Source organism: Silurus meridionalis, chromosome 1 (genome assembly GCF_014805685.1).
Source record: "Silurus meridionalis isolate SWU-2019-XX chromosome 1, ASM1480568v1, whole genome shotgun sequence".
NCBI classification, from domain to species: Eukaryota; Metazoa; Chordata; class Actinopteri; order Siluriformes; family Siluridae; genus Silurus; species Silurus meridionalis.
The window spans coordinates 31,892,147-31,918,546 of NC_060884.1; the positions used below are offsets into that span (position 1 = coordinate 31,892,147).

Sequence of the window (26,400 nt, forward strand, 5' to 3'; positions counted from 1 at the left end):
TTCACACAGGAACATTCTTGCAGACATTCTGTCAGTAACAGATCCACACTTTCTGCTTAAGTATTTTGCAGAATGTTTTTTTAGTGAAATTTCATCCCGCAGCACAGGCACGTCCAAACTAGTCGAGTTAAAGCTTAAGTAGTCTGATGAATGCCTTACATGTGAGATGGGGAGGAATGGCCTCCAGGCCTGGATTCCTGATGAGTTCAGATGCTTGGGTGTGGTGCAAATGGTGTGACTCTGTATCAGAGTCAGGGAGTCTATCAGGTTTTCATGGATCACCAGGAGGCATAATTGTTCATGAATGTAGACAATCATTACTGTTTATCTAATGTTGCTTAAAGGTGATTAAATTAAAGGTAGAATTTTATTAAAAAAAATGTTTTTATTTATTTGATGAAAACAGACTTGGCATTTTCATATTTTTTATGTTGTTTATAACTAAACATTTTTCGTAATATTAGTAAACTTTGTTCATAAATATGCATCATGTAATACTGCTACAACAAATACAAATATTAATAATTATATGTATAATATAATGTATTTTTCTTTCTATTCTTCCTCTTCTTCCTCTTCTTCTTCTTCTTATCATTATCATTATTATTGTTATTATTGTTGTTGATAGTGGTAGTAGTTAAAGTGTATGTAGTGGTATAGGAATAACACATGAACATGCTTTACAGTTTTTCTCAGTCGCTTTGGAGTGTTTCTCAGATCAGAAATGAAATTCTCAAAACTACTTGTTCAACATCCACATCATTTAGTCACCCGTGCTCATCATAAAAACATTTCTTGTTGCTTTGATCAAATTACGAATGCTTTTGTACATCATTCAATCGATTGTTTACAAGTGTCAGATTTTTCCTACATTATCAGTTGTTTATCAAAATGTATTATACTGGTTTCACCTAAATGGTCTTAACCCCAATTAAATGCAAAATGGTTAAACCAATTGTCAAAATTTGTCAAGCTCTTCTTCTTCTTCACAGTTCCATTAAACTTTTTGGTAAATGTGTCTTGAATTAATGAATTGTGCAGATGAACCTTGAATGTCACTAATAAAGGGGCGTGTTTACTTTCAGATCAACCAATAATCAGCTAGTTCTCTAAAATAGGTCAAGGCTGAATCTTGTAAACCTTTACTGTAATTGGCGAGTGTATATAAAAAAAGCAAAACACAGATTTACAATTGTTGAAAATGGATGAACAACTAGGAAACGAACATGTTCAAGAGCCAACAATAAGGATGCATGCTGGAAGGGTAAGGAGGCAAAATAGAGAAAGAAGAGGCCAAAGACACATTTCAGATGAAATTAGAGCGAAAAAAGAGAAAAAAGTTTGTTTTTGGTCACCATGGGTGTGTAGGATGGCATTTAAATTGAAAAGGATTTCAAGGTGCTGCACTTTTTCCTTTATCTCACATGATGTATTTTTTCATAATAGCATTCTGCAACTTGAAAAATAAAATGTAATATAAAAAAGAAAGAGTGTACGATGTTCTGGTGTTGTTCTACAACAAGCAGAAGAGATTTGCTTAGGGCAAGAAACACAAGGAATGGACAAGGGAATGCGATCAGTGAGAAACTGTCCAAAAACTGACAAAAACATCTCAAGGTTATATAAGTGATATTTGTCCACGAAGCATCAGATGACGTAGCCCCCATAATCACCCCATCTACATCCAGTTGAAATGATGTGGGATAAGTTGGACCTGAGAGTGAAGAGAAAGCAGCCAACAAGCACTCAAACACTCCGGGAAATCTTTTCAAACTTGAATTTGATCAGAGAACGTGAACTGTCATCAAAGTTAAAGGTGACAGTGACAGCCTGATTTATAATTTTTCATTTTATGCTCTAAAATAAAAGATATTTTGGGTTGTTTAACACGTTTTAGTTTACTACTTAATTCAAGTTGTGTTTTAAAGTTTGGATTCCTTCAGTATTAATGTACAGTGTTAGAAAATAAAAAAGTAACGGTGTAGGAGAAGGTGATATATTTATATATTAGGGCTGTCAAAATTAAAGTCAAGTCAAGTCAATTTTATTTCTATAGCGCTTTTCACAACAGACATTGTCTCAAAGCAGCTTTACAGAATTTAACAGTCAAGGTGAATGGTGTGTATTTATCCCTGATGAGCAGCCGTGGCGACTGTGGCAAGGAAAAACTCCCTTAGATGTTATGAGGAAGAAACCTTGAGAGGAACCAGATTCAAAAGTGGAACCAATCCTCATTTGGTTGACATCAAGAGTTTGATCATAAATCTTTAAACAATAAAGCAACTCATAAAATAGCTGAACATTTGTGATCATTACAGATCCAGCATCAGCTTCTCCATGCCAGAGAATTTAAACACTCCAGGAGGTCCAATGTCAAAACTCCACACATGTAGTGGGATCCAATTGGCACTGGTACGTCTCTAGTCTAGATGGTTCAGGATGTTTGCGAGTTTGGCATCTACTTCTTTAAAGGTCCACAATCTTCATGAGGTGGGACATGACTGGAGCTGGCCAAACCTCAGGATGCCTCGGGATGGAGAGAGAAAGAGAAGCAGTGGAGAGAAATTAGCGTAGCTGCTGTTAATGATATTAACAACATAAGTTGATAATGTGATGTGATCTGATGTTCTGGAGCACAAGGTTATGATGTGAGACATGTTATGTGGAGGCTTTGCTAAAAAGATACGTTTTTAATCTGCACTTAAACTGGGAGAGTGTGTCTGAGCCCCGAACACTGTCAGGAAGACTGTTCCAAAAAATTAGTGTTAATCATGCGTTAAAGCAAATTCATTTTAACGGCACCAATTTTACTGACGTGCGATGGATGTAGTGTGGATTTCTGTTTGACGTTTTTATTAAATATCAATAAATAAATATAAAATAAAAACCTTCAACGCAACACATTTATTCACAATGTCCTTTCTTTGCTCAGATATAAAATAAATTAACTCCTTTGTAAAAAATATTTGAATCACTAAACATCTGTTTTATTGATGCACTAAGTCTCAAATCAAGCACCAAAATCAAGAACAAATCCGGCTTTTAAAACCGTCCGTGTGGAAACATAGCAAAAGTTCGGTTTGGTGTCCTGATTATTTATGTAATTTACTATAAAACACCATAATTACTTTAAAACATGTACAAGAACATTTAGTCTGCATGGTTTATGTTGAGTTCGGTTTCACTAATAATAAACACATTTGCATAAAGCGATCAATATTTGTCACATATTGATTAGAGCATTAAAAACTTAAAAGTGTTTATTTAAGGAACATTAGGAACAGATACAAATGTGCGATTAATTTGCGATGAATCACGAGTTAACACACACACACACACACACACACACACACACACACACACAATACGAATGTAAGCTAAAGATTTGATGAAAGGTGATTTTTTTTTTACCTGAGTGAAAAAAGGCGGGAGTGCAACGTCATCGTCTTTCCAGCCACCTGATTGGCTGAAGGGTAATTAAGGCACGCGGCGTCCTCAGGGACTCAGAAATGATCCCCATAAGGGGAAGAGAAGAAAAGAGGAGGAGAAGGAGGCTTAGCTGAAGGCACCCGGACAAGTCTGGGCTTCAGTCCCTGAAAGAGCAGCAGCAGTGCAGCTGAAATATTCGTGTATATGAAGCTGAAGTTTCTGCAAAGAAAAAAAAAACACAAAAAAGGAAAGAAAAAAAGAACCCTTACCTGGATGAAGGTGCGCGCGCAGCACTCTCAGTGCTCACCTGTGTGAGAAGCTCGGCTCTGTGAGAGGATTATTGTTATTATGCTTCAGGACAGCTGAGGTCGAGTTTACACCTTTCACAGGTAAGTTCCAGCTTCAGGTGAAAGTTTGTGGAAGGAAAGTGCAGTAAAAGACAGAAGACAAGTCGCTTCCACACCTTTAATTAGAGGGGCATGTGTGGGGTAATAGGGGGCAGTTGGAGTTCAGCCAAGTCAGATGATTTATGAGGGTAAATTTATGAAACCGTAGGCTATATATTTATTAATATATAATACACACACACACAAATATATATTTGGGGCAGTTAAGTTAGCTGTTAAACTCCAGAATGCACAAAAATATATTATTAGTATCTATCTATCTATCTATCTATCTATCTATCTATCTATCTATCTATCTATCTATCTCTGTCTGTCTGTCTTTCTGTCTCTGTCTGTCTGTCTGTCTGTCTGTCTGTCTGTCTGTCTGTCTATCTATCTATCTATCTATCTATCTATCTATCTATCTATCTATCTATCTATCTATCTATCTGTCTGTCTGTCTGTCTGTCTTTGTCTCTGTCTGTCTGTCTGTCTGTCCGTCTATCTATCTATCTATCTATCTATCTATCTATCTATCTATCTATCTATCTATCTATCTATCTAAAATGGGTTTAAACTTTTACCAGGTTGTATAAGTAATCATTTATATTTGCCCCTGAGGTAAAGGAATTCACACAGTAAAGTTAATTAGGGGCAGTTAATCTAACTTCAGCTTCCAGAACTTTCCCCTCAGATGCACACACACAGAATCAGCATGATATTTCACACAATTGAATGTACGGTACATCGTTCATTAGATTGTTAACAATTTGGACATCAGAAGTAATAAGTCGATTTGTTTCACTTCTACGACTGTGTTTTTCTGTTGATTATATATTCAATTCATTATCATAAAACCAGGTTTCCATTTACGTTTATTCGATTCAGTTTTATTTGTACATAAACATTGTTTCCAAGCAGCTTTACAGAAATAAATCGAGTGCTAATACTATGTTATTGTTATAAATATGTCCCTAATGAGCCAGGGGTGATAGTGGCAAGAAAAAACTCCCTGAGAAGACATGATGAATTATGGTTTCATTATAGTTTGTTTAAAGACTTTTGAATGCAAAAGAGTTATTGCTAATTTGAATCTACTGTAGCAGACTGTTGATATTAATTACAGTCCAAATCCATTTTATGTCCTAAGAACAACCTTTTAGGCTGGTCATGAGGAACTGTTCTTGGCTGCACCGAGTGGTCTCCAAGTTTTGGCACAAACCCAGAGTGGTTACATTTATTTATCTAATCTTCAGCAATTTAGGGTTAAAAGCTTTGGAAGGTTAGTTGTGCTGGGATCTGAGCTCACAACCTTCCAAATTTAAAGTCTAACATTTTATGCACCAAGCTACCACTTCCCTGTGGGAGTTCACATGGTCAACCATCATCCAAACATACATGATATTCTAAGACAGATTAAACCCATATGTTCTGGTCATATCCCAAACAGAAACAATATTTAGGTTTATTTTTTCACCCTAACCCAGTAATGGCTTTGTTTGGTGTGAGAGAAGATGATGTATAAATATCTAAAGGTAAAGAACATACTTTTGCAGCAAAAAGGAGAATGCGTCTATAGTGGAAGTCACCTAAAACTTTATTTACATTGTGATCATAGCACAAGTGACCTAATGATTTTCCTAAAAATTTTGTAGCCTTTGAGACCCTTTAATGACTTACATTGAGAAGAATCTCCTCCTTCCTGTTTGTTTTGCAATGTAAATTTAAGAACATTCCATGTTTGTTTGATTTTTTGTTTTTGTTGATTTGATAGTTGATCATGTTGAAATTGGAATTAACGAGTATAAAAAGAGGAAAACAACACTTCAGTGTTCGAGCCACTAAACAATTTCTATGTACGCTGCTTTAATTAAAAATAAATATAAAAATGTACTAAATTAGTAAGTTAATTTACTATACTGATTATTAGTATTATTATACAGTACAGTACAAAATCAGAACAGTATGTTTGGATTCTCAATGGTCTGAAGGCGTTGATTTGTTGTCGATGATTTCGATTTGAGCTTTACATTATATTACATTATAATGCGCTTGTTCTAATGAAGAACATTACATTACGTTACAATTTCTTGTAACAACATCATCTTAGCATTTATAGAAGGAGTCTCCAGTGTCGGTGTTTTGCTGTCGGTGGTCATAATAACTTGAGTATACATGAATGTTATACTGTAGCTCCTTTAGAGGAAGTAAGAATAGGAACAACTTTGTATTATAGGCATTATAACGCTATATATATATATATATATATATATATATATATATATATATATATATATATATATATATATATATAATAACCGATGATGTAATAGTGTGGGTATAAGAGGAATTAAACACTCATGATTAGGTTATGGGAAAATTATTAGATTTTATGACAGGACCAGACTGTAGTTGATCATTTTCTTGCACACTATGTTGCCAAACAATGCAAAACCTCTCTGATATAAGCATTTAATTAAAACTTTGGCAAATTCTGCCTGTTTGTGGAGAAAAATCAGACTCGGTTCCTCCATGGTTCTGGCATGGAATTAGGTTTGGGTCCGATTTGCAATTTCAATTCGCATATATTTTCTAATAACTCACTCGCGTGTCCATGGGAACAAAATCGTCCTTTCCTGACTCAAAAGAACAGGGTACCAGGGAAAGTTGATACAACCGGCGAAGTAATAATTCCATTATAATAAATGAGTTGCGCTTCAAAGCATGCAGATGAAACTATCGCAAACCTCATGTAATCATGTGATCACCATGACAGGTTTTAGTTCAGGCATTGTTGAAAAAGTGTGATACTGTACAAAGTGATTATTCTGTTTGTGCTGAATCACGTCCTGTTATCCAATCACGTGATTTGTTGAGGCAAAGTCACATGACTGTTAATGCCCATTTTGTTAATATGCATGGCTACTTAATGAATTAAAAAAAAAATTAGGCGTATATGTTTTTATGGAGATGTTTTTATGCATTTTATGCATATTCATACAGCATTTTTGTTTTAAAGGTGATATCCCAGAAATGGAAACATAGCTACAGTAAGTGGTGGCTCAGTGGTTACAATTTGTAAGATGTTTTGTGATTTGTACTCATGAGTATGGCTGCAACTAACGATTATTTTGATAATTGATAAATTGGATGATTACGTTTGAATAATCAATTAATCGAATAAAAAATACTAACATTTAAAAATGTTTTGCTTAGTATAACTACATATAAAACCCTAATTCAGTGTATTAATGTATAAAAGTGTACTTTGGAAAATGCAAACGCTATTAATGGTAATTGCAGATGGCAAGTTGACAACTATGCTTAAAAAAATAAAATTTTCCTGACAATTTTTGTGGGAAAAAAAAATACGCAGACATTTAGATCATTTCATTTACTAGAATATACTTACATAAATTAAATATACAAACATTGAAAACAAGCGTTTGAGCAAAGTAAAGCTGCAGTAAATCACGTTTGAAATCAGACAAGTAACTGTTGTAGTAGACAAAAGTATAAAAAGAGAATGAGATGGAGAAATGCAGCACACTAACAGGCCTGATAAAAAAAAAAAAGCAAAAAATATATATTGGTGTGCAAATGCATAATCATTCGCTGAAAATAAGAACAGTGACTAAAAATCTATATATCTACTATATCACGACAGAACAGATCCAGTGCGACTTCCCCAAAGTTACAAACAGTTTACACAATAGCGCTTCATTAAACTACACCATTTTCACATGATGAGAATTAAACAGTTTCTGCTCACCGTGCTGATGTTTCAATTTCATCCGTCACACCAGTGTGTTTTCTATTCACGTGCTCGTGCTTCACTGTGGTACTTTCATCCCATACAAACTCATGTTTGAATAAATTGCAGGTTACAGTTTTCTTTGTTGCGTTCACTATAAAATGCACTCATATAAATTAAACTCCTGACCTTCTGATCAGAAGTCCAATGTCTTATCTACCGAGCTACCACTTTCCTTTTATCCATTTTTGCTGCCAGTTTTTTAACCTTAGCTACACCTTAACCCAAATCAGACTCAAACCCACATACCTCAGCTCTGAAAGCACATACAGTAACAGTACATTTTTGCTTACAGTTCAACTAAGAATTTCACCCACATATAATTGCTCACCCAAGTATTTTCTCATGATCCCCCTCCCCAAGTTTGTGTACTATTTGTGCTCCTTAGCTTATTACCACGTCGTTATGAAGTTGCATTAGAAGAGCGAAAACAGGAATGTCTCAGTCAGACCACAGAGTCTGTTTGTCTCAGATCCATGTGGTTTGTGGGTTTTAGGATTAGGAATGGGGGTAATAAATGTTTATACAGTACAATGCAACGTGATGCTCTCCTGAAGGATTCTGCACAATTCACAACCCAGCACTTTATTTTGATTATACTGACATTTATTATTTAAAAGCTGACATTTGGGAGCACTTTGTGTTCTGTAAGTTTCTATGATTTGCAGATCCTGATAAACAAAGATGAAATACTTTGGCAACATATCGAAGAACGATACTTCTGATACGGCAAAATAAAAAAAATATATATTTCTAGAAACCTTTTGTTTACATCGTGTCCTTCTGCGCCTGCTCAGATAGTTGTGATAGTGGATGTAAGTAGGGCAGGGGTTGGAGGTTATTACTTCTAGATTGTCCAACAAACAAAATATTGATTGGCACATACAGGAAGTGAGGACACAGGACTGAAATCCACTTAGAAAGGAGAAAATGGACAGTTCCAAAGGAATACATCAAAGCACCAACACAAAACTAGCAAACTACACAAAGTAATAACAAATAGCATAATACAGAAGGTGTCTTTTTATCTGCCTTTTTAAATACTGTGTCTTTAATTTAACTGTGTTCGACTATACTTAATAAAATGAAGATGAAGGCACAAACTTAATTCTTCTCAGGAAGGAAGGGAGGAAGAGAGAACAGTTTCATTTTGACAATATTTTTAGACTTTCTAGTTTGTTTCTTTTAGGGCTGCTGCTATTGATTATTTTAGTAATCAAGTTTTCTAACGATTTTTCCATCAATTAATCAAGTGATCGGATAAGTGTTTGTTTATTAAAGAGCAACACTAAATAAGAGAGAGAAAATCAGACTGGTCTTTTAAAATTAACAAGTCATTTGTTTGTTTTTTTAGAAGAATTTACATTTTTGTTCCTGAAATTGCATACAAGAATATCTGTGAAAACTAAACACTTGTAGTGCATTTAATAGCAATATTTTAAAATATACTGTATATCAAAATACAAACACAGTTGCGTTCAAAAAGCACCTCCACAGTAGCCACGTAGAGAAGCTTATAGGAAACAATTAGCTAATATGAAATTAATAATTATTCTCACTCACGTATTTATTTATTAAAACTTGCATAGTATCGCAATGGGGTTTTCTTGTGTACGGAAAAGCTGCTTAAAATTTTCCACGTACAAAATCTGTGTATTTATCGCCAGCTTACCTGCTCCATGACATTAAAAACAGTAACCGCACTGCATTTTTTGTTTTCTTTATGTTTTAGTTTGAAATGATCCCAAACTTTCTTGCATTTTCTGGGCCAAATTAATTTGATTCTGTGAATTTTTGTTGAGTTACTCGAGGAATTGTTACAGCCCTTGTTTGTTCTTAGGGGTTATTTGTGCCATATGTAAATTTGGGGAGGTGCTTGTGGTAGTGGTTAAGACTCTGGGTTAATGATTGGAGGGTTGATGGTTTAAGCTGCCACTCTTGGGGCAATTTACAAGGCTTTTAACCCTCTGTGCTCTAGCTGTGCATTGCGATATAAAAGGGCAGAAACACTATAAATAATACGGTCATATCTATTGCCATTTTCTCCAGAATGTCCTTGTGTACTGCTAGCAACTCTTCCTCGGCTCGGTACTGAGTCATGACCCGATGGTTCGGTACTTCTGTACTTAAATAATGTGTAAGGGAGAACAGGGACCCGAAGGGGCTTTCACAAGGGCTTCATTATACTCCTATTAATCTTAAGGCTGTGTTTTTGTTTTCTTGTCCTCCAATTGGACAACAACTGCCAACTAGTTAATGATGATTGGCACATGGTCTCAACTACAGCAGCACAGCCAGAGACAGAAGAGCAACAAACTGTAGAAGAAGCTCAGAGGGTGGACACAATGGCAGGCACGCTGACATGAATGTGAATATGGGTGTTAAAAGATTATAGATTTTGAGATCCTGAAAAGTGTCTGCTTCATGCTTCTTTTACTTCCATGAAGAAAACATTCACAAACTACTGTAGATTATTAGATTATTATTGTACTGGCTCGTATTGCGGTCGAGGCATGCCTGGACGTATAATACATCGGCATTCGTGTTGCCGTCCATATAATGAGGATGAAGTGCACATGAAGAGAAGTGTGTGTTTATCCAGCTTACTGTCTTACTGTTATGTGACAACTTGATATCAAGACAAAAAAAACATTGGATGAGATAAATGCTTCTGCATTCGAATTGAGTTGTATTTAGACTACAATTTTTATAGATTACAATTACCCTAATTGCCTCATACACACCAGTGGTGCACTATATGGACAACAGTATAAGGACACATGACTTTTCCTGCCATATGTGGTTTTCCCCTAACTGTTGAAGTAGGAGACCCAAACCTGTTTCCGCATGACAATGCCTCTGTGCACAAAGCTCTATTAAGATCTGCTTTACATGGGTTGGAGAGGAAGATCTTCTGCTATAGAGCTCCAACTCTATTGAACACCTTTAGGGTGAATGTGCTCACCTACATCAGCACCTGACTTAACACCCATGTAGCTGAATGAGCACAGATCTCCACAAAACCTAATGGACCAACTGCCCATATGAGTAGATGTTTTGTCTCATATAGCCAAACAAAACAAGTCCAACAACCGGAATTAACATAGAAATCTAAACCCTGGTCCATAAGAAAACATTATTTAAAAGCAGTCTATATTTAGAGCAAATCCAGTGTGGAACAGAGTTGAACTGTGTCTCCAGGCCACATTCTGCTCTTGTGATCTTCACTGTCTAAATGTCCAGCAGCTGTTGTTCAGTCTCTCTGACTCTTCTGGTTCTGTGCGTTAGCCTCGTATCGTCTCTGTCCTTATTTATTCACTTCCTCGATTCATTACTCGTCTTCTCACTCCCACACTTACTCATAGAAATATGTACAGCAGATGCAGATCTGCAGCAGAGGAAATGCCGCCTCCTCTCGCGCTCTCTGTAAGCTGTACACAATGATCTGCTGTTCATTTACACTCCTTTGCTAAGGACCATTGGCTTCCTGAGGTCAGTCTAATCTGTGTTGTGGGTTTATACAGTATAATAACGCTAAGTATGTTTCCTGTTTGTGAAAGTCCCGCTAATATTTAGCTGCTGTCTCAAAGAAGACGTCTGTGATCCTTATTAATGAATGCCGAAATACGAAAGGTGTTTTGCCAGACGTGCATACACACAAACACACTTTTAGTTTAATACCTAATGAACAAACCTGATCAGAGTTACATTATAGTACGATCATTACACGCACAAGTGCACATGCACGGACTGACGTGCAGCTAAATTCTGGTATTTATGAAATGTATACACACTACACGTGAGTCCTGAGAATCATGTTTTTCAAGATGACTACGTGGAACAAAAAAAAGAGAGATCCCTTAGAGTGATTACTGTAGCAATCATGATTATAGGTAAGACACAAAGGTGATATTTATATCCAGATAGGCCAAGTCTTCTTTATACATTAAAAGCTTTAGTTTTGAGGATTCTTCTAATCATTTGTTAGCTTTAACTCAACCACAAGCAAAGAGAACTGAATCAGAATACTTTATTGATATCACAGAGAAGGGGTTGGGTTGCAGTTGCAAACAGTAAAATTAAAGATACAGTATATATAAATAAAATATAAGAAATGTTAAATAAAATCTACATAACAGATTATAAGTATAGATGCTGGTATTTCCATTATTATTGAGATATACTAGGGATGCACTGAAATGAAAATTCTTGGCCGAAACCGAAAACCGAAAAAGAGGAAAGCAAGGCCGAAAACCGAAAACCGAAACACCGAAAGAAATTATGCCAATTATTATTACCATTGCATTTATGTCTATGACTGTGTACTAACCTTACTAAAATCAAAGCATTTCAATTGCATAAATTAATATCAAAGTTACAAAGAATTAATCAATTACAAATTATGAAAATATTTATTTATAGCATATTGCAACAATGCACAGGATAAAATTAATTAAAATTTAAACTTAAATGTTTAACTTAAATGCACTCATGTGTACATTAAATAATAATGTACAGGCCCTCTGGCCTGCTGAAAGGTTGTAAAATTAAATATGTTCTTGCATAAAAACAAAGTGCATTCAGAACAAGTGCAACTGCTTAAAGATACAATACGACACTATCACTGGGAAACTTCCTGCCTTTTCAAAAACGTCCGCTACAGACGGAGTGCGCGTGCTCGGAGGGGTTTTGCTTTCTGTGCCGCGTTTCTCTCATATTCAGCATAGCGATCGAGATGTTTGGATTTCAGGTGATAAATTAAACCCGGCGTGGAGAAAGTCTTAGCAGACGCACCCCATCTTGAAATTTCGGCATTACATGTTTTGCACATCGCTATCCGTGGGTCTTTCTCAGATTTACTGAAATGCGTCCACACCGCAGACATGTTGTTTTAGACAAGCACGTGCAGGCCGCGGTTTCTGTTTGCGTCATCACAACACACTGTTTCGGCCGTGTTTTTTCGTTGATCAAAGTCTTTCGGCCGAAAACCGAAAATGCACTTTTGGGCCATTTCCGTCCGAAAATTTTCGGTGGCCGAATATTCGGTGCATCCCTAAGATATACTGTATCAAATGTGTAGCAGCAGTGAGACAGATTGTAGAAAAGTCAGACTACAATGATGCATTTACATTTACTGCAGAAAAATGTGCACAAAAACACAAAAGTGCTTTGAGTATCAATGAAAAAAATCAACATTGAAACCAACAATTTATTAACAAATGATTAATCAATTATACAGTATATTACCACATATATACAAAAGTATTGGGTCACCTGGTCATAAGTACGTTATGTGATTTTTGAGTATTGCATTCCACATTTAGTACCAATTTCCTCTTCTCTATTTCCCTCCCCTCTTTTATAAAGATGTTCCTCTTTATTTTGGAGTGTGCATATGGATATTTGTGTTCATCAGCCATAATGGTGTTAGTAAAGGCAGTTACTGATGTAGGTGAGGTGAGGAGACCTGTGGTGCAGTCAGCGTTCACATTCATCCCAAAGGTGTTCAGTAGGGATGAGATCAGTGCTCTATAGCAGCCACTCAAGATCTTCCTCTCCAAACCATGTAAACCAGATCTTCAGCTCCCTTTGTGCACAGGGGCTCCCAGGGGTGCAACCAGATCTTCAGCTCCCTTTGTGCAGAGGGGCTTTGCCATGCTGGAACAGGTTTGGGTTTCAAGTGCAAGTGAAGGCAAAATTTTATTATAAAGACGTCCTGTACAATTCAGTGCCTCCGGCTTTGTGGTAACAGTTTGGGAAAAAAACACATATAGCAGGAAAGGTCAGGTGACCCAATACTTTTGGAAATATAGTGTATACAGTATACACAGTACTTTATATCTTAAATTTCACTGACACACACACATATATATATATGTTGGTACATGTAAAGTGACCATAAGTCATGAGACTAAAACCTTAAAAGGATGTAGAAACTCTTTTTATTGCTGGGCTCCAAACTGGTGTACAACAACCATAAAACTGACATGGAAAGTTGTCAGAACAGAGTGAAATAGAAAAAAGCAGATTTAAAATATTCAGGACTCACCACCATCACATACTTCTGACAAATGTTTATCATTATTTCTTTGTAATGTGTTTAAATGTTTCTGTTGACTGAAAAGAGGTTGCCATTTATAAGCCGGTTTAGGAGTCATTGTGTTATTGTGTCCCCTAACTATCAGTAATCCATGACAAACACCATATTTTACCATTTAGTCTCCATGTGCTTTTCTTATAACTTCCATACCTCTGTTCCACTAAATGGAGAAAGTCAAGTCAGGTACTGATGTCGTTGAGGTGAGAAGGTCTGGGGTGCTTGTGCATCACTGTGGTATTTCCATCCCACACAAACTCAGGTTTGCATAACTTCCAGGTTACAGTTTTCTTTGTTGCGTTTACTATAAAATGTTCTTAAGCCTTGGATCACTTGGGCCGCGCACTTTTTTCCTGCTGCTGGTTTACTTTGCAGTCTCTGTCATTTTTGCTAGCGGCGGTGTTGTCTTACCGTCGCGCTAAACTGTAACTAATCCATAAAGGCTTTCATTCACAACGAATTTCATTATCGATTATTATTCATTTTATTAATTAGTTGTTGCAGTTTTAGTGTTTTTCCAATTCAGCTCAAAGGTGTTCAATAGGGTTGGGGGTTGGAGATATTTAGCAGGAGATCTTTCACTCCAACCATTGCAAAGTCTTCCTCATGGGGTTGTGTTTGTGCACAGGGGCATCGTCATGCTGAAAAAGGTTTCGGTCTTCTAGTCCAGAGACATCCTATACAATTGTGTACCTCTACCTTTGTGGCAATAGTTTGAGGAGGAATAGAGGGTCTTAAATGAGACCAAGTTAGATTGGTGTCTCCAGCCGAATGAGGGCACGGGATTTGAGAGGACACAGTGCCAAGAACGTTCACATAAATTGTGAAGGACACTGTGTTTCAGTTTCGATGCCTTACAAGGTAAATAAAACGGACATACATCCATTGTTTCTCTCAGACTAACTTTGTGAGCTAGAGTTTCAGAGTTAAGACCCATCAGCTGAAAGACGTGACTATTTCCATGTATTTTTCTGTAAACCCTGTCTGATTGGTCCTGCCCCTGTATACTGAAGATACACAATTACATCACTGACATTTATTTATTTACTCATGCTCAGTTACGTAGCTCCAGGTGGAAAGATATTTGGGGCTAACAAAAAAAATCTTAATTTTTATCCCCTTGTATTACAATTGTACATTATAAAAGATTTTTAATATTAAATGATTGAATGGTTGAGTTGCCATCACTCTCTTCATTCCTCCATAAATTATTTTATACTTATTTCAAAGTCTACACAAATCCTCTCTTTTCTTTCCTTTATCTTTCTTCTTGGTTTTCTTCCAAACTTGGACAGTTGATGCGTAAAAAAGCTTCAGGTTGTTCGCTCCATGTACCAGCTGTCCTTTTTCTTTACATTGTGTTTATTCTATTTTGTTGAAATATCTTTTGTATGTTTAAAAATATACAGTGTATCTATGGTGATGCTTTTTTCTGTAGAAGGATGCTTGTAAATATGGCGCACTTTGGATATCAGAGATTGCGTAGGGAGACTCAGGTGTTTTACATGTCCTTCACTATAGAGAACAGGTTTAACATCAGATCAGGAATTACGATGTGCAGTTATTGTTATTGTCACCCAGTTTAAATGTGCATTTCGTTTACACACAGCATACTGCATATTTTTGCATATACTAAATAACATACATTGCGGCGTCTCTATTAACAATAATCTGTTTTTTTAAGTTTTTTTGTCCTGAAAATGACATGAAGGCCACGCTGTGATTACGCAGTGATTACAGTAGTGATACAGCAGTGATTACAGTAGTGATACAGCAGTGATTACAGTAGTGATACAGCAGTGATTACAGTAGTGATACAGCAGCCGATTTCTGGCAGTCTTTATTTTGACCGCCGATCAAACTTCCTTTAACCTCGATTTTTCCATGAGAATATGCATTGGTGCTGGAATGGAAATACAAGTACAACAAGCAAACAATAAACAAACAAAAGATGCAGAAGTGCTCTGAATTATTTATTTCTATGTACAGTATCTCACAAAAGTGAGTGCACCCCTCACAATTCAGCAACCATTTTATATGTTCTTAAAGGGACAATACTATAGAAATGAAATTAGGATATATTTTATAGTCAATGTGCAGCTTGTATAGCAGTGCAGATTTATTTAAAAAACAATGTACACCTTTATGTCAGTCATTAGAGGTCACTGTATATCTGTCTCAGGCATTGAACTCTGTTGCACAATAAATTAGATCATTTCTCCCTCTACTATGAGTTTCACCGAACTTTAAATATAAAAAATAGGGCATTAGTTAAGCAGATTACAGAGTAATGGTTTCTATTTATTACATTTTTCTTTCAAATGATAAAATAATCAAAAAGAGTAATCATAACTTTTATTTCAATATAATGTTTGGTTTAATGCATCATTTATTTTTGTCTCTCAATTAAAACATACTGCTTTAAAACATATATTTAAGATGAGGCACTTAATTCAGGTCACATTACATTCACATTTATTCACATAGATGCAGTTACTCATTCATGCAACTGAGCAGCTATTGGGTTAAGGGCCTTGCTCAGGGGCCCACAGGTGATAGCTTGATGTCCCTGGGAACACTTTCCTTACTTTCCTCACTTTCCTCACTATACTCAAATTAAACACAAACCCCATAAAAACAATATCAAAACTCTTTCTGCCCTTAAAAACTGACTGCAATAAAAACAAATGAAAACATGTAATGTCTTTAAGACTTTAATAATCCTGATTTCTATTATAGTCTAAAGAATCTGAGCTGGAGGAGGAGGAGCTAAATCACAGCTGTGTATCCTGTGGAGCATCAAATGTAAAGCCTCAGAATTATTGGCACCCTTTGTTAAAAATGAGCAAGAAGGTTATGCATTAGTAATTAGCTTCATTGTATACTAACCATCTGAGAGAAACTTCAGTAAGTTCTTTTCTTTTCTTTTCTTTTCTTTTCTTTTCTTTTCTTTTCTTTTCTTTTTTTCTTTTCTTTTCTTTTCTTTTTTTCCTTTTCTTTTCTTTTTTTTGGTCCGAAAGAGGCAGATGTAGAGGACAGGATGGTATGGAGACGGTAGCAGCTGAAAGAAGAAGATGACTTTACTTTACTTCACTACACAATTCAATTTGCCACATAATACACTTGAAGACACTTGAAGAAAATGGAGAACACAGATTTGGCTTGATATATCGCAATATACATTACATGAGCAAAAGTTTGTGGACACCTGAGCATAATATTGATGTGTGCAATTTAATCTCCATTTGCTGTTATTACAACCTTCACTCTTCTGGAAGATGTTCCACTAGATTAAGATTTTGGGTTTTGGGGTGTGTTTGTGGAGATTTGTGCTCAATTACTAATACAAGTGTGTTAGTAAATTCAGGAACTGATGAAGGTAAGGTGAGGAGGCCTGGGTTGCAGTCAGTGTTCACTAAGATTGGAGCTCTATAGCAGGTGATCTTTCACTTCAATCCAAGTAAAGCATATCTTCATGGAGCTGGTTTTGTGAGGAATGGCCTGCTAGAGTATTGGGTTTCCTAGTTCAACTGAAGGGAAAATTTGGACGACGCACGATAGAAATGGTCAAACACTTTGTGTAGGTCCTGCTGTGTTTGGCAAAAGAATCTACAGATATAAAGATATTCAGTCCAGATGTGGGTTTACCAGATGCATTCCATACCTTGTGTTTGCTTCCAGCTATGAGGAAGAATCTGATACATGAAGTGCATACATTTATGATTTATATGATTGACAGATAACCTTTAACATACACAGAAGAAAGCTTTATAGATTGACACACACACACACACCCACACCTATGCTCTTACATACTTTCATACTCATGTCATGTCTTGCCATGGCCGTGGTGTTTGTGGGTACAGTGCTCAGCTCCTGACCCCAGGTGTATTGAGACGCAGCCCTCAGCAAAATCGTGTTCAAACCGCAGGTGCAAAAGGAAGAGGGATGCTTGGAATGTCTGGGCAAAGATGGTAGTACATTGTAGAACATTATTAAGTCGAGGATCAACTAACAATTTTCTGAATATTATTATAAAAAAAAAAAAAGCAAGTACCAATACAAGACTAGGGAAACTGGGCATGAGGTGGTAATACACCCTGGTTGGGATGCCAGTTTATAAAAAAGCCAGCATGCACACACACATACTGTATATTCACAGCCAGATGCATCTTAGAGGAGCAAATCAGTCTTGTGGCATGTTTTTGGGAGGTCTGAGGGAACCGGAAAACCTCAAAGATTCCCCACAAGGGCATAAATACATAAATACTCCACACAGTCATTACAGACAGTATGAGCCTCTGTTATATTTGGTTTAGGTCCACGAGTAAACAAGATTGCTGCTGAGTGTATCCTGTACTCATTTGAACTGGCGTATGTGATGTAATAACAAATGAAGTAGCGGCAGTAGTACAGCTGGTACTGAAATCACATCTCTGGGTGCTATTTAAGACCCTAATTAAATATTAGCATCAGTCTTTATCTTTTAAAGGAGACATAACACACAGTTTCGGCCAATCTCATGTTAAACTTGAGTACTTACAGAGTAGTGTTTAGAAGTCAACCGATAATGACCACGTGAAAGAAGTTTGTTTGAAATCTTTGCAAATTTATAACAAATAAAAAACAAACAAACAAAAAATCCTATGTACATAAGCACAAGCATGTCAGAGCACAAACCAAGACATGAAGTCCAAGGAAATGTCTGTAGACCTCCAAGACGCCCTTTATGACGTCACGAAGGGCCGAAACTCATATGAACTTGGAAAGAGTGTATTTGGCACATAAATACTCCCTCGTACATCTAAATAGCTCAGAATGCATGAAATAGCATTAGACCCCTCCCCTCTTCGTTTTGAAATAAAGCCCCCAACCACAATCACGACGACATCCTGGTGTGTGGAGAAGTTATTCATCCAGGTGAACATAATGTACATAGTGTGTGTGTGTGTGTGAACAATACTGCTTACACTGCAACTGTATAAACTCAGGATCAAACCACTGAGCTGGAAGCTCTGAGGTGGCAGTGTGTGGATGTGTATAGGTGTGTGTGCATAGGTGTGTCAATATCATTGGGGATAATGGTTGTTGTAACCCGACTATTATGCTACAGGTTCAGACTTCTTGATCACCTTGAGGGCATCAAACCAAATCAAACACTCTAGACTTATTAGGAGTTTCTGTACATCAAAGGTCATGGAGTTTCTCTCCAGACATACGAGTCATAGGAAAAAGATCCCCGGTTACTCATTATACGTCTCACAATCCGGTCTTTGAAGGTTTGATGACACGTTTATGAACGTGCACGTCTGTCTGAAAATATCCTCCTTTCACTGCACCGGGAAACAACAGGATATTGTTCATCTCAGCCTGTTATTTCTTTACGAGCTTGTGTTTGTTCCAGACTTAGTCTAATCTTAGTTTTGACTTTGAGGCAAAAAATCACAAGAGAGCACATGCTTCTGTGACCTGACAGCCTTTAGGGCATGGTATACAATCATGACAATGGCAAATGTTCCATTAATAAGAAGTGTATTATTGATAAATTCTATAAATGTGCTAAAATATTGCCATATTTGTTTATAGTGAATTCTGTATGTGTTGATTTGTATTCCCAAATTGATAATTGTCTCAATGTACATACGCTGCACAAACTGTACAGTTAATCTCTACATCTTTAATTATTATTCTTTTATTTTTCTTGTTTTTATAGTTTTTCATATTTTCTATTGCACCAGCACACCATGACAAGTTCCTTGTACATGCAAACCATGTACTTGGCAATAAAGATGACACAAGTCACTCCTGCTTTCACTCTTCTCCACCCACTCCACCCTGCCTGCACTCGTCTCTTTACTTCTCTAACACACTCTCCATTACTTTGCACTGTTGACCCCAGGTACCTAAACTCCTCCACCTCCTCCACCTCTTCTCCCTGCAACTGCACCACTCCACTGCCCTCCATCTCATTCACACACATGTACTCTGTCTTACTCCTACTGACTTTCATTCCCCTTCTCTCCAGCGCATATCTCCACCTCTCCAGGCTCTTCTCAACCTGCTCCCTACTCTCACCACAAATCACAATATCATCTGCAAACATCATAGTCTATGAAGACTCCTGTCTGACCTCGTCCGTCAACCTGTCCATCACCACTGCAAACAGGAAAGGGCTCAGAGCCGATCCTTAATGCAGTCCAACCTCCACCGTGAACCAGTCTGTCGTTCCTACTGCACACTTCACTGCCATCACACTGTCCTCATACATGTCCTGCACCACCCTCACATACTTCTTTATCACACCTGACTTCCTCATACAATACCACCATTCCTCTCTTGGCACTCTGTCGTATGCTTTCTCTAAAGCCACAAACACACAATGCAATTCCTTCTGTCCTTCTCTATTCTTCTCCATCAACATTCTCAAAGCAAATAATGCGTCTGTGGTGCTCTTCCTCGACATGAAACCATACTGTTGTTTACAGATGGTCACATCTTCTCTCAGCCTGGCTTCCACTGTTCTTTTCCATAACTTTATAATGTGACTGATCAACTTAATTCCCCTGTAGTTACTGCAGGTCTGCACATCTCCCTAATTCTTAAAGATCGGTACCAGCACACTCCTTCTCCATTCTTCAGGCATCTTCTCACCTTCTAAAATCTTGTTAAACAATCTGGTTAAAAACTCCACTGCATCTCTCCTAAACATCTCCATGCTTCTACCGGTATGTCATCTGGTCCAACCGACTTTCCACTCTTCATCCTCTTATTTGCTGCTCTCACTTCCTCCTTACTAATCCTATCCACTTCCTTCTTCACCATCTCCACACTATCTAACCTTCTCTCTTTCTCGTTTTCCTCATTCATCAGCTGCTCCTCTATCTTCTAAACACACTCTCCTCACTAGTCAACACATTTCCATCTCCATCCTTTATTGCTCTAACTTGTAGCACATCCTTCGAAAGCTTGGTCCAACCATCTTATTCTTCTTTGAGTCCTCACTCTCCCCCTCTTCTTCTTCACCACCAAAATTATCCTACAGATCACCATCCGATGCTGTCTAGCTACACTGTTCCCTGCCAACACCTTACAGTCTCCAATCTCCTTAAGGTTGCATCTCCTACATAGAACATAGTCCACCTGTGTGCACCTTCCTCCACTCTTATACGTCACCCTATGATCCTCCTTCTTCTTAAGATAAGTGTTTACCACTGCAATTTCCATCCTTTTAGCAAAATCCACCACCACCGGCCATCCTTCCATCTTTCCATCCACACAATGAAAGAACAGTTTGAAACACCTCCAATGTTCCTGGTCTTACTCTCTTTCCACTTGGTCTCCTGAACACACAACAACTTTTATTAACTAATAAATTTTTTATTTAGAACAATCGCTTTACTCATACTAAGCTACACTATTGGGACAAATGTTTGTGGACACTTGACCATTCCAGAAGAGTGGAGGTTATTATAACAGCAAATGAGGACTAAATGTTGAATAGGATTTTCAGTTATTCTTTACAGGCCCTGTGAAGAGCTTTAAAAACGTAATCTGTATCTGTAATCTGGAAGTAAGGGAATCTAACGATATACTAATCCTGTGTGTGTGTTTGTGCAGAGAAAAGATGTGGCACCGGACGTTGGTGGCCGTAGTGTTGCTGTCCCTCCCAAACAGATCTACAGCACAAGGTAACGATTTTCGAAGTTCCCCAACAGAGACACGTATTACATGATACCATGGAAAAGCTGTGTACATGTGCTTCTCATTTTCAGCCTTTCATTTGAACTCCTTTAGTCACATTTTACAAAAACATGTTCTCAACGTCTTTTATATTATCCTTTGCTAATCACATTACATTTATTACTGATTACACACAAGCCAATTTTATACATGTTACAGTAAATACAAGCAAATTATTAGATAGTAGTGGTGTAACCTTATAACAAAATTCACGGCTCATTGCGTACTTTGGTTTTTAAATCACAGTTTGCTTCAGTTAAGGTACGGTTGGTGGGAAAAAATGCAAAACACAAAATTGCTTAGCATTTTTCATTAAAACAATTTTATTATTATTTTTTAAAGCAGTTGTAAATAAAATGCCTGCTTGGTTTAAATAAATCATTAACATTATTACAATGACTAAACTGAGTAATTGATTAAATAGACACAAATAAAATTGATTAAATAAATTTTAATAAATGAAAAAATTGAATAAAGCTGTTTAAATTTGTTGGGCCCCATTTGGATAATACAGATGTTTCTAAAAGTGTGTGCATGTGGATGTTTGTGTTTTACATTTAATAAATCTAAAGATATGATCTACTTAACTGTTTTTATTTCAGCATTTTTTAACAAATGTCTTCTTGTAAGATAGTTATTTATTTATTTAATTATTTATTTAATGTATCATTTTGTAAATGAATTAATTCCTTCTGTCCTTCATTTATTTATTCATTTATTTACTGCCTTGATATGTGGGATTTTTAGGAATTTGTCCTTTTAAAAGAAATTCATGAAGCTGGACATAAAACACAAAACAATCCATATCTCCAGTCTGTCGTAAAACATTGGCGATGCCAGAAAGTGGCAGCGATTTCACACATGCGCAGAACAAAACCTGAGTTTTCACATTTGTGAAGTACACATGTTTACTGTACAGATTAAGTAGCCACTGACATAACGTGCAAGGTGGAGACTAAAACAAACTTGTGGTCCACCACTTAATATCTTCATTCAGGCACAAGGGTGTTAGAAAGGTCAGGTAGGTCAGGTGAGGAGGGCTGGGGTGCAGTCAGGGTTTCAGTTAATCCCAAAGTTGTTCAGTAGCATTTAGGTCAGAGTTCTATAGCAGTCCACATAAAGCAGATCTTCATGGAGCTGGCTTTGTGCACAGAGGCATTATCATGTTAACACAAGTTTGGCTCTCCAAGTTTTATTACTATATTCTTCTATATACAAAGACATCATATATTCAATTCAATTCAATTGATTTTTATTTGTATTGCGCTTTTAACAATAAATATTATCTCAAAGCAGCTTTACACAGATATTGTGGTGATTAAAAGTGAATATGTTCTTTATAAGTAAGTTTGTCCCTGATGAGCGAGCCGGTGGCGACTGTGGTGAAGGAAAAACTCCTCGAAATGGCATAAGGAAGAAACCTTGAGATGAACCATCCTCATCTGGGTTGCACCGAATGTCCATTTATAGCAGATATACGATGTTGTGGGGTACAGTGATGATGATCAGAAGCGAAAAGTAGTCCTGAGTTGATGTAGCAGACTGTTGACATTAACTACAGTCCAAATCCATCCTCAAAGCTCCCGTTCTTACTCCGGAATGTAATGGAACCACCCAAGGCGTTAATGAAAAACCGTCCCAAGCTGCACAGAGTGACCTCCAGTCGAAGAGAACACTATCCAGAGGCAGGCCTGGACGAAGTGGGAAGATCCACGGAGGGGAGAGGGGCAGGAACAGTGGTTACTGGAGCCTCAGGAGCATATTTAACTTGACAGAGGGGGAGAGAGAGAGAGAGAGAGGAGGGTGACAGGAAGAAAAGGATATGGATTATTATGTGTCCTTTTTGTTGTATGAAATTTAATGTCACTGTGCAGTTTAGACTCCGGCAAGACTCGCTATTGCAGCATAACTAAAAGGGAGAAACAGAAGGTAACACAGACATGAGGGATCTCTGGGATAAGAGACGACCCACCACATCACCATCAACAAACCTGAGTGAACGTGTGAATGTGAGGAGACGACAGCATACAAATATCCCAGTTCACCAAACACTCTATATCCATGTTTCCTCTAGATCTGAGCCTTTACCTAAGAAGAAATCTACTGATCAAGGCTTGACTGAATAAATATATTTTCAACCTCGAATTGTGTGTCTCCTATTGTATATTGTTTTTTCTCCTACAGTTTGGGGAAAAAACACATACAACTGGAAATGTCAGGTGTCACAAAACTTTAGTCCATATAGTGTATGTGTTGTTGATGTGGCTTCTTTCTCCGCATGCAGGAACGTGTAATAATGTCGGTGCTGCGGATATCGTGTTCCTGGTGGACGGGTCATCCAGTATCGGACGTACCAACTTTGCCCTTGTGAGGAGTTTCATGGCAGGGATTATCAGACCCTACGCCACAGCAGTGGGAGCCACTGGTGTCCGAGTCGGAGCTGTGCAGTACAGCGACACTGCAAGGTCTGTGTGTGGATAAATATTTTACTTCGGTTACTTCTCTCTCACATGTGCTTTCATGTTGACTTACATTACAATCCAGACCTGGTACTATACAGTTCATAAAAAATATGCCTTGTATGTCCTGTGTTTAAGTGATCTGATTACACAAACCACAATTTTTAAACATACATTCATCTCACTAAATAGTAAAAAGAATGTTGTTTTTTTTACAGTGGGACTTTAGTTATTAGGCTAAAACTACGCCTCTATTAACCTTTTTTCTAGAGGTTATAAAAGAGATTGGCATTGAAACACACTACAGAAATGCCTCATCTTACATCATTAATGTGTTCCAAGACTCAAAGTACTTAGACCCCAGAAACTCTACAAACACCCCCATAATGCTTTTACTACAATCAATAGCTTATACAGAAGCACATGCTCTGACTTTTCACCCATTTCACTTTATTCATGGTGTTTTATGATGGCCACCTTATCTTCCAATGATACAGCATGATGCTTAGTAGCACCAGCACGAGCAGTAGGAACTTTCCTCATAGCCACGTTAATAGATAAGTCCAAATAACACCTACACAAACCAACATGCTGGTACTATAGGGCCTGACTGTTTAGGTGATTTATTATTTTTTTTATTAATTATTATTAATAATTTTGTATACAGTATATGTGACAAAGTTGTCATTGTCATTTTTTCTTCTTCCATTTGATGCATAATACATTCATGTTTAATTACCAGAAGTTAAGAGGGCCAATGATCACACACCTCATTTTATATTTCAGCAAATATACAGGAGATTAATACGTAGATTATATATTAGGTTTGTATTATCATTGTGATTTTTTTGAAGCCTGAAAGTTACTAATCATAAGAGACTATTTGTTTGCTCTGAGTTGCAGCCCATGACTGTGGAGAATCTTGGTACTTGAGAAATGTGGGTGGCTGCAGCTACCCCAAACCCAATACGGTGGTTTAACTCAGACTTCACATAGACAGGCAGTTGGAAGTGCCCGGTCCAACTAATTGGCAAGTCAAGTCTTGCCCTGGATAGGGTTGGCTTAGGGTCAGACAAATGATATGTACTTCTAGTTTTATTTTTCCAAGTATATAAACCCTGTATCCTTGGTGCATAACCAAAGGGTCTCCATGGGTCTGTGCATCCCCTTGTTGGACTCAGAGGTGGGTGGGGAGCAGAAGTGATAAAAAAAATTCAACATAAATATGATAGAAAAAAACCTAAACAAAGGATGTTGGATCAAAACCAGGATGACGACTAGCACTGTCTGTGTGTCCTCTCACAAAAACAAGACAAAGTGGAGTTTTATACTTCTGGAATCCCTGTTGCCTGACATGTCCCTGACATTTACAATACAAAAAGGTGTATCCGGCAAAGTTACAGTAGAATTTACCAGGAAAATCCATGCCAAGAATCTGATGCGTGTAAACATTCTAGCTAATATTCCTATTAAGGCCTATTGCCAAAACCATAACAAATCATCATAAGCTCTAATCTACCTAAAAAGAAGGCTCAAAGCACCCAATACACAATAGAGATACATAATCATACACAGCTCAGGAGGGAAGAAAACACTGTGTATAAACACAAAACAATCAACCCATCCTTATTTGGGTGACACCAGGAGTGGGTTTATAAATCATAAAAACATTGCAAACACCGGAGAGTAAGAAATATCATGAGCACCAGAGAATGTCATTATGAGTAATGTTCTTTCTACAGTCTTATACAGTCACTTGAAGTTGTGGAACCAGGTGCTCCTGGGGAGCTCATAAATTAGCTTAACATTTGAGATCATTATAGATTCAACACCAACTCCTCCATGCCATTAAATGTTCAGTGATGGAATTGTCAGTTGTCAATAAAATAGGTTTAAATGATCTAAAACAAAGACTGTATGCATGCACTTCTGCTTCCTGCAAACTCTCCACCCAGATCCAGAGCTCTTTATCGAAAAATAACCCATCAAAGTCCTTTATGAAATACATTTTCAGGACTTTATTTTGATAAACTATCGTTCATTCCACTGTTTAGAAAAAATCGACACAAAAAATTGACTACTGTCAAAAATAAAATGGGCTTCATACTATACTACTGTTTTGCCCCTCTACAAAACTTTTTACCGATCCCAGCTGGATTACAGAAGTGTAGTCTATGCCTCTGCTAGGAAATTTTACACCAAAACATTGGATATAGTTTAACTCCCTTGGAGTTAGTCGTCCCTTCAGGAAACTCACCTTGCACTTTGTAATTAAACTGAAGACAAAATAAAATAATCCAGTTTATACTTTAATTTGCTATTCTCACTACCTACAACTGTACGAAGCCAGACCTATGTTCATTGGACCAATTTGGATTCCCAGAGGGATCAGGGTTACATACATAACCTAGAGATGTTTATAGATGTGTTATTTTTGTATCCAAATTTAACATTTGTGTATTAATTTAACATTCT

The 26,400-nt window shown here is 37.1% G+C and overlaps 1 protein-coding gene across 2 annotated transcripts in view; it reads left to right on the top strand.

Annotated features, from left to right (window-relative positions):
* The first annotated feature begins 3,510 nt into the window (after positions 1-3,510).
* col7a1 (collagen, type VII, alpha 1) overlaps positions 3,511-26,400 on the top strand; it is a 133,507-nt gene continuing 110,617 nt past the window's right edge. For both annotated transcript variants that reach the window (XM_046848459.1, XM_046848451.1), the window contains exons 1-3: positions 3,511-3,818; positions 21,344-21,414; positions 23,751-23,931. In XM_046848459.1, the coding sequence (XP_046704415.1) occupies positions 21,351-21,414; positions 23,751-23,931 (245 nt within the window). In that variant the 5' untranslated portion in view covers positions 3,511-3,818; positions 21,344-21,350. The remainder of the gene's footprint in view (positions 3,819-21,343; positions 21,415-23,750; positions 23,932-26,400) is intronic.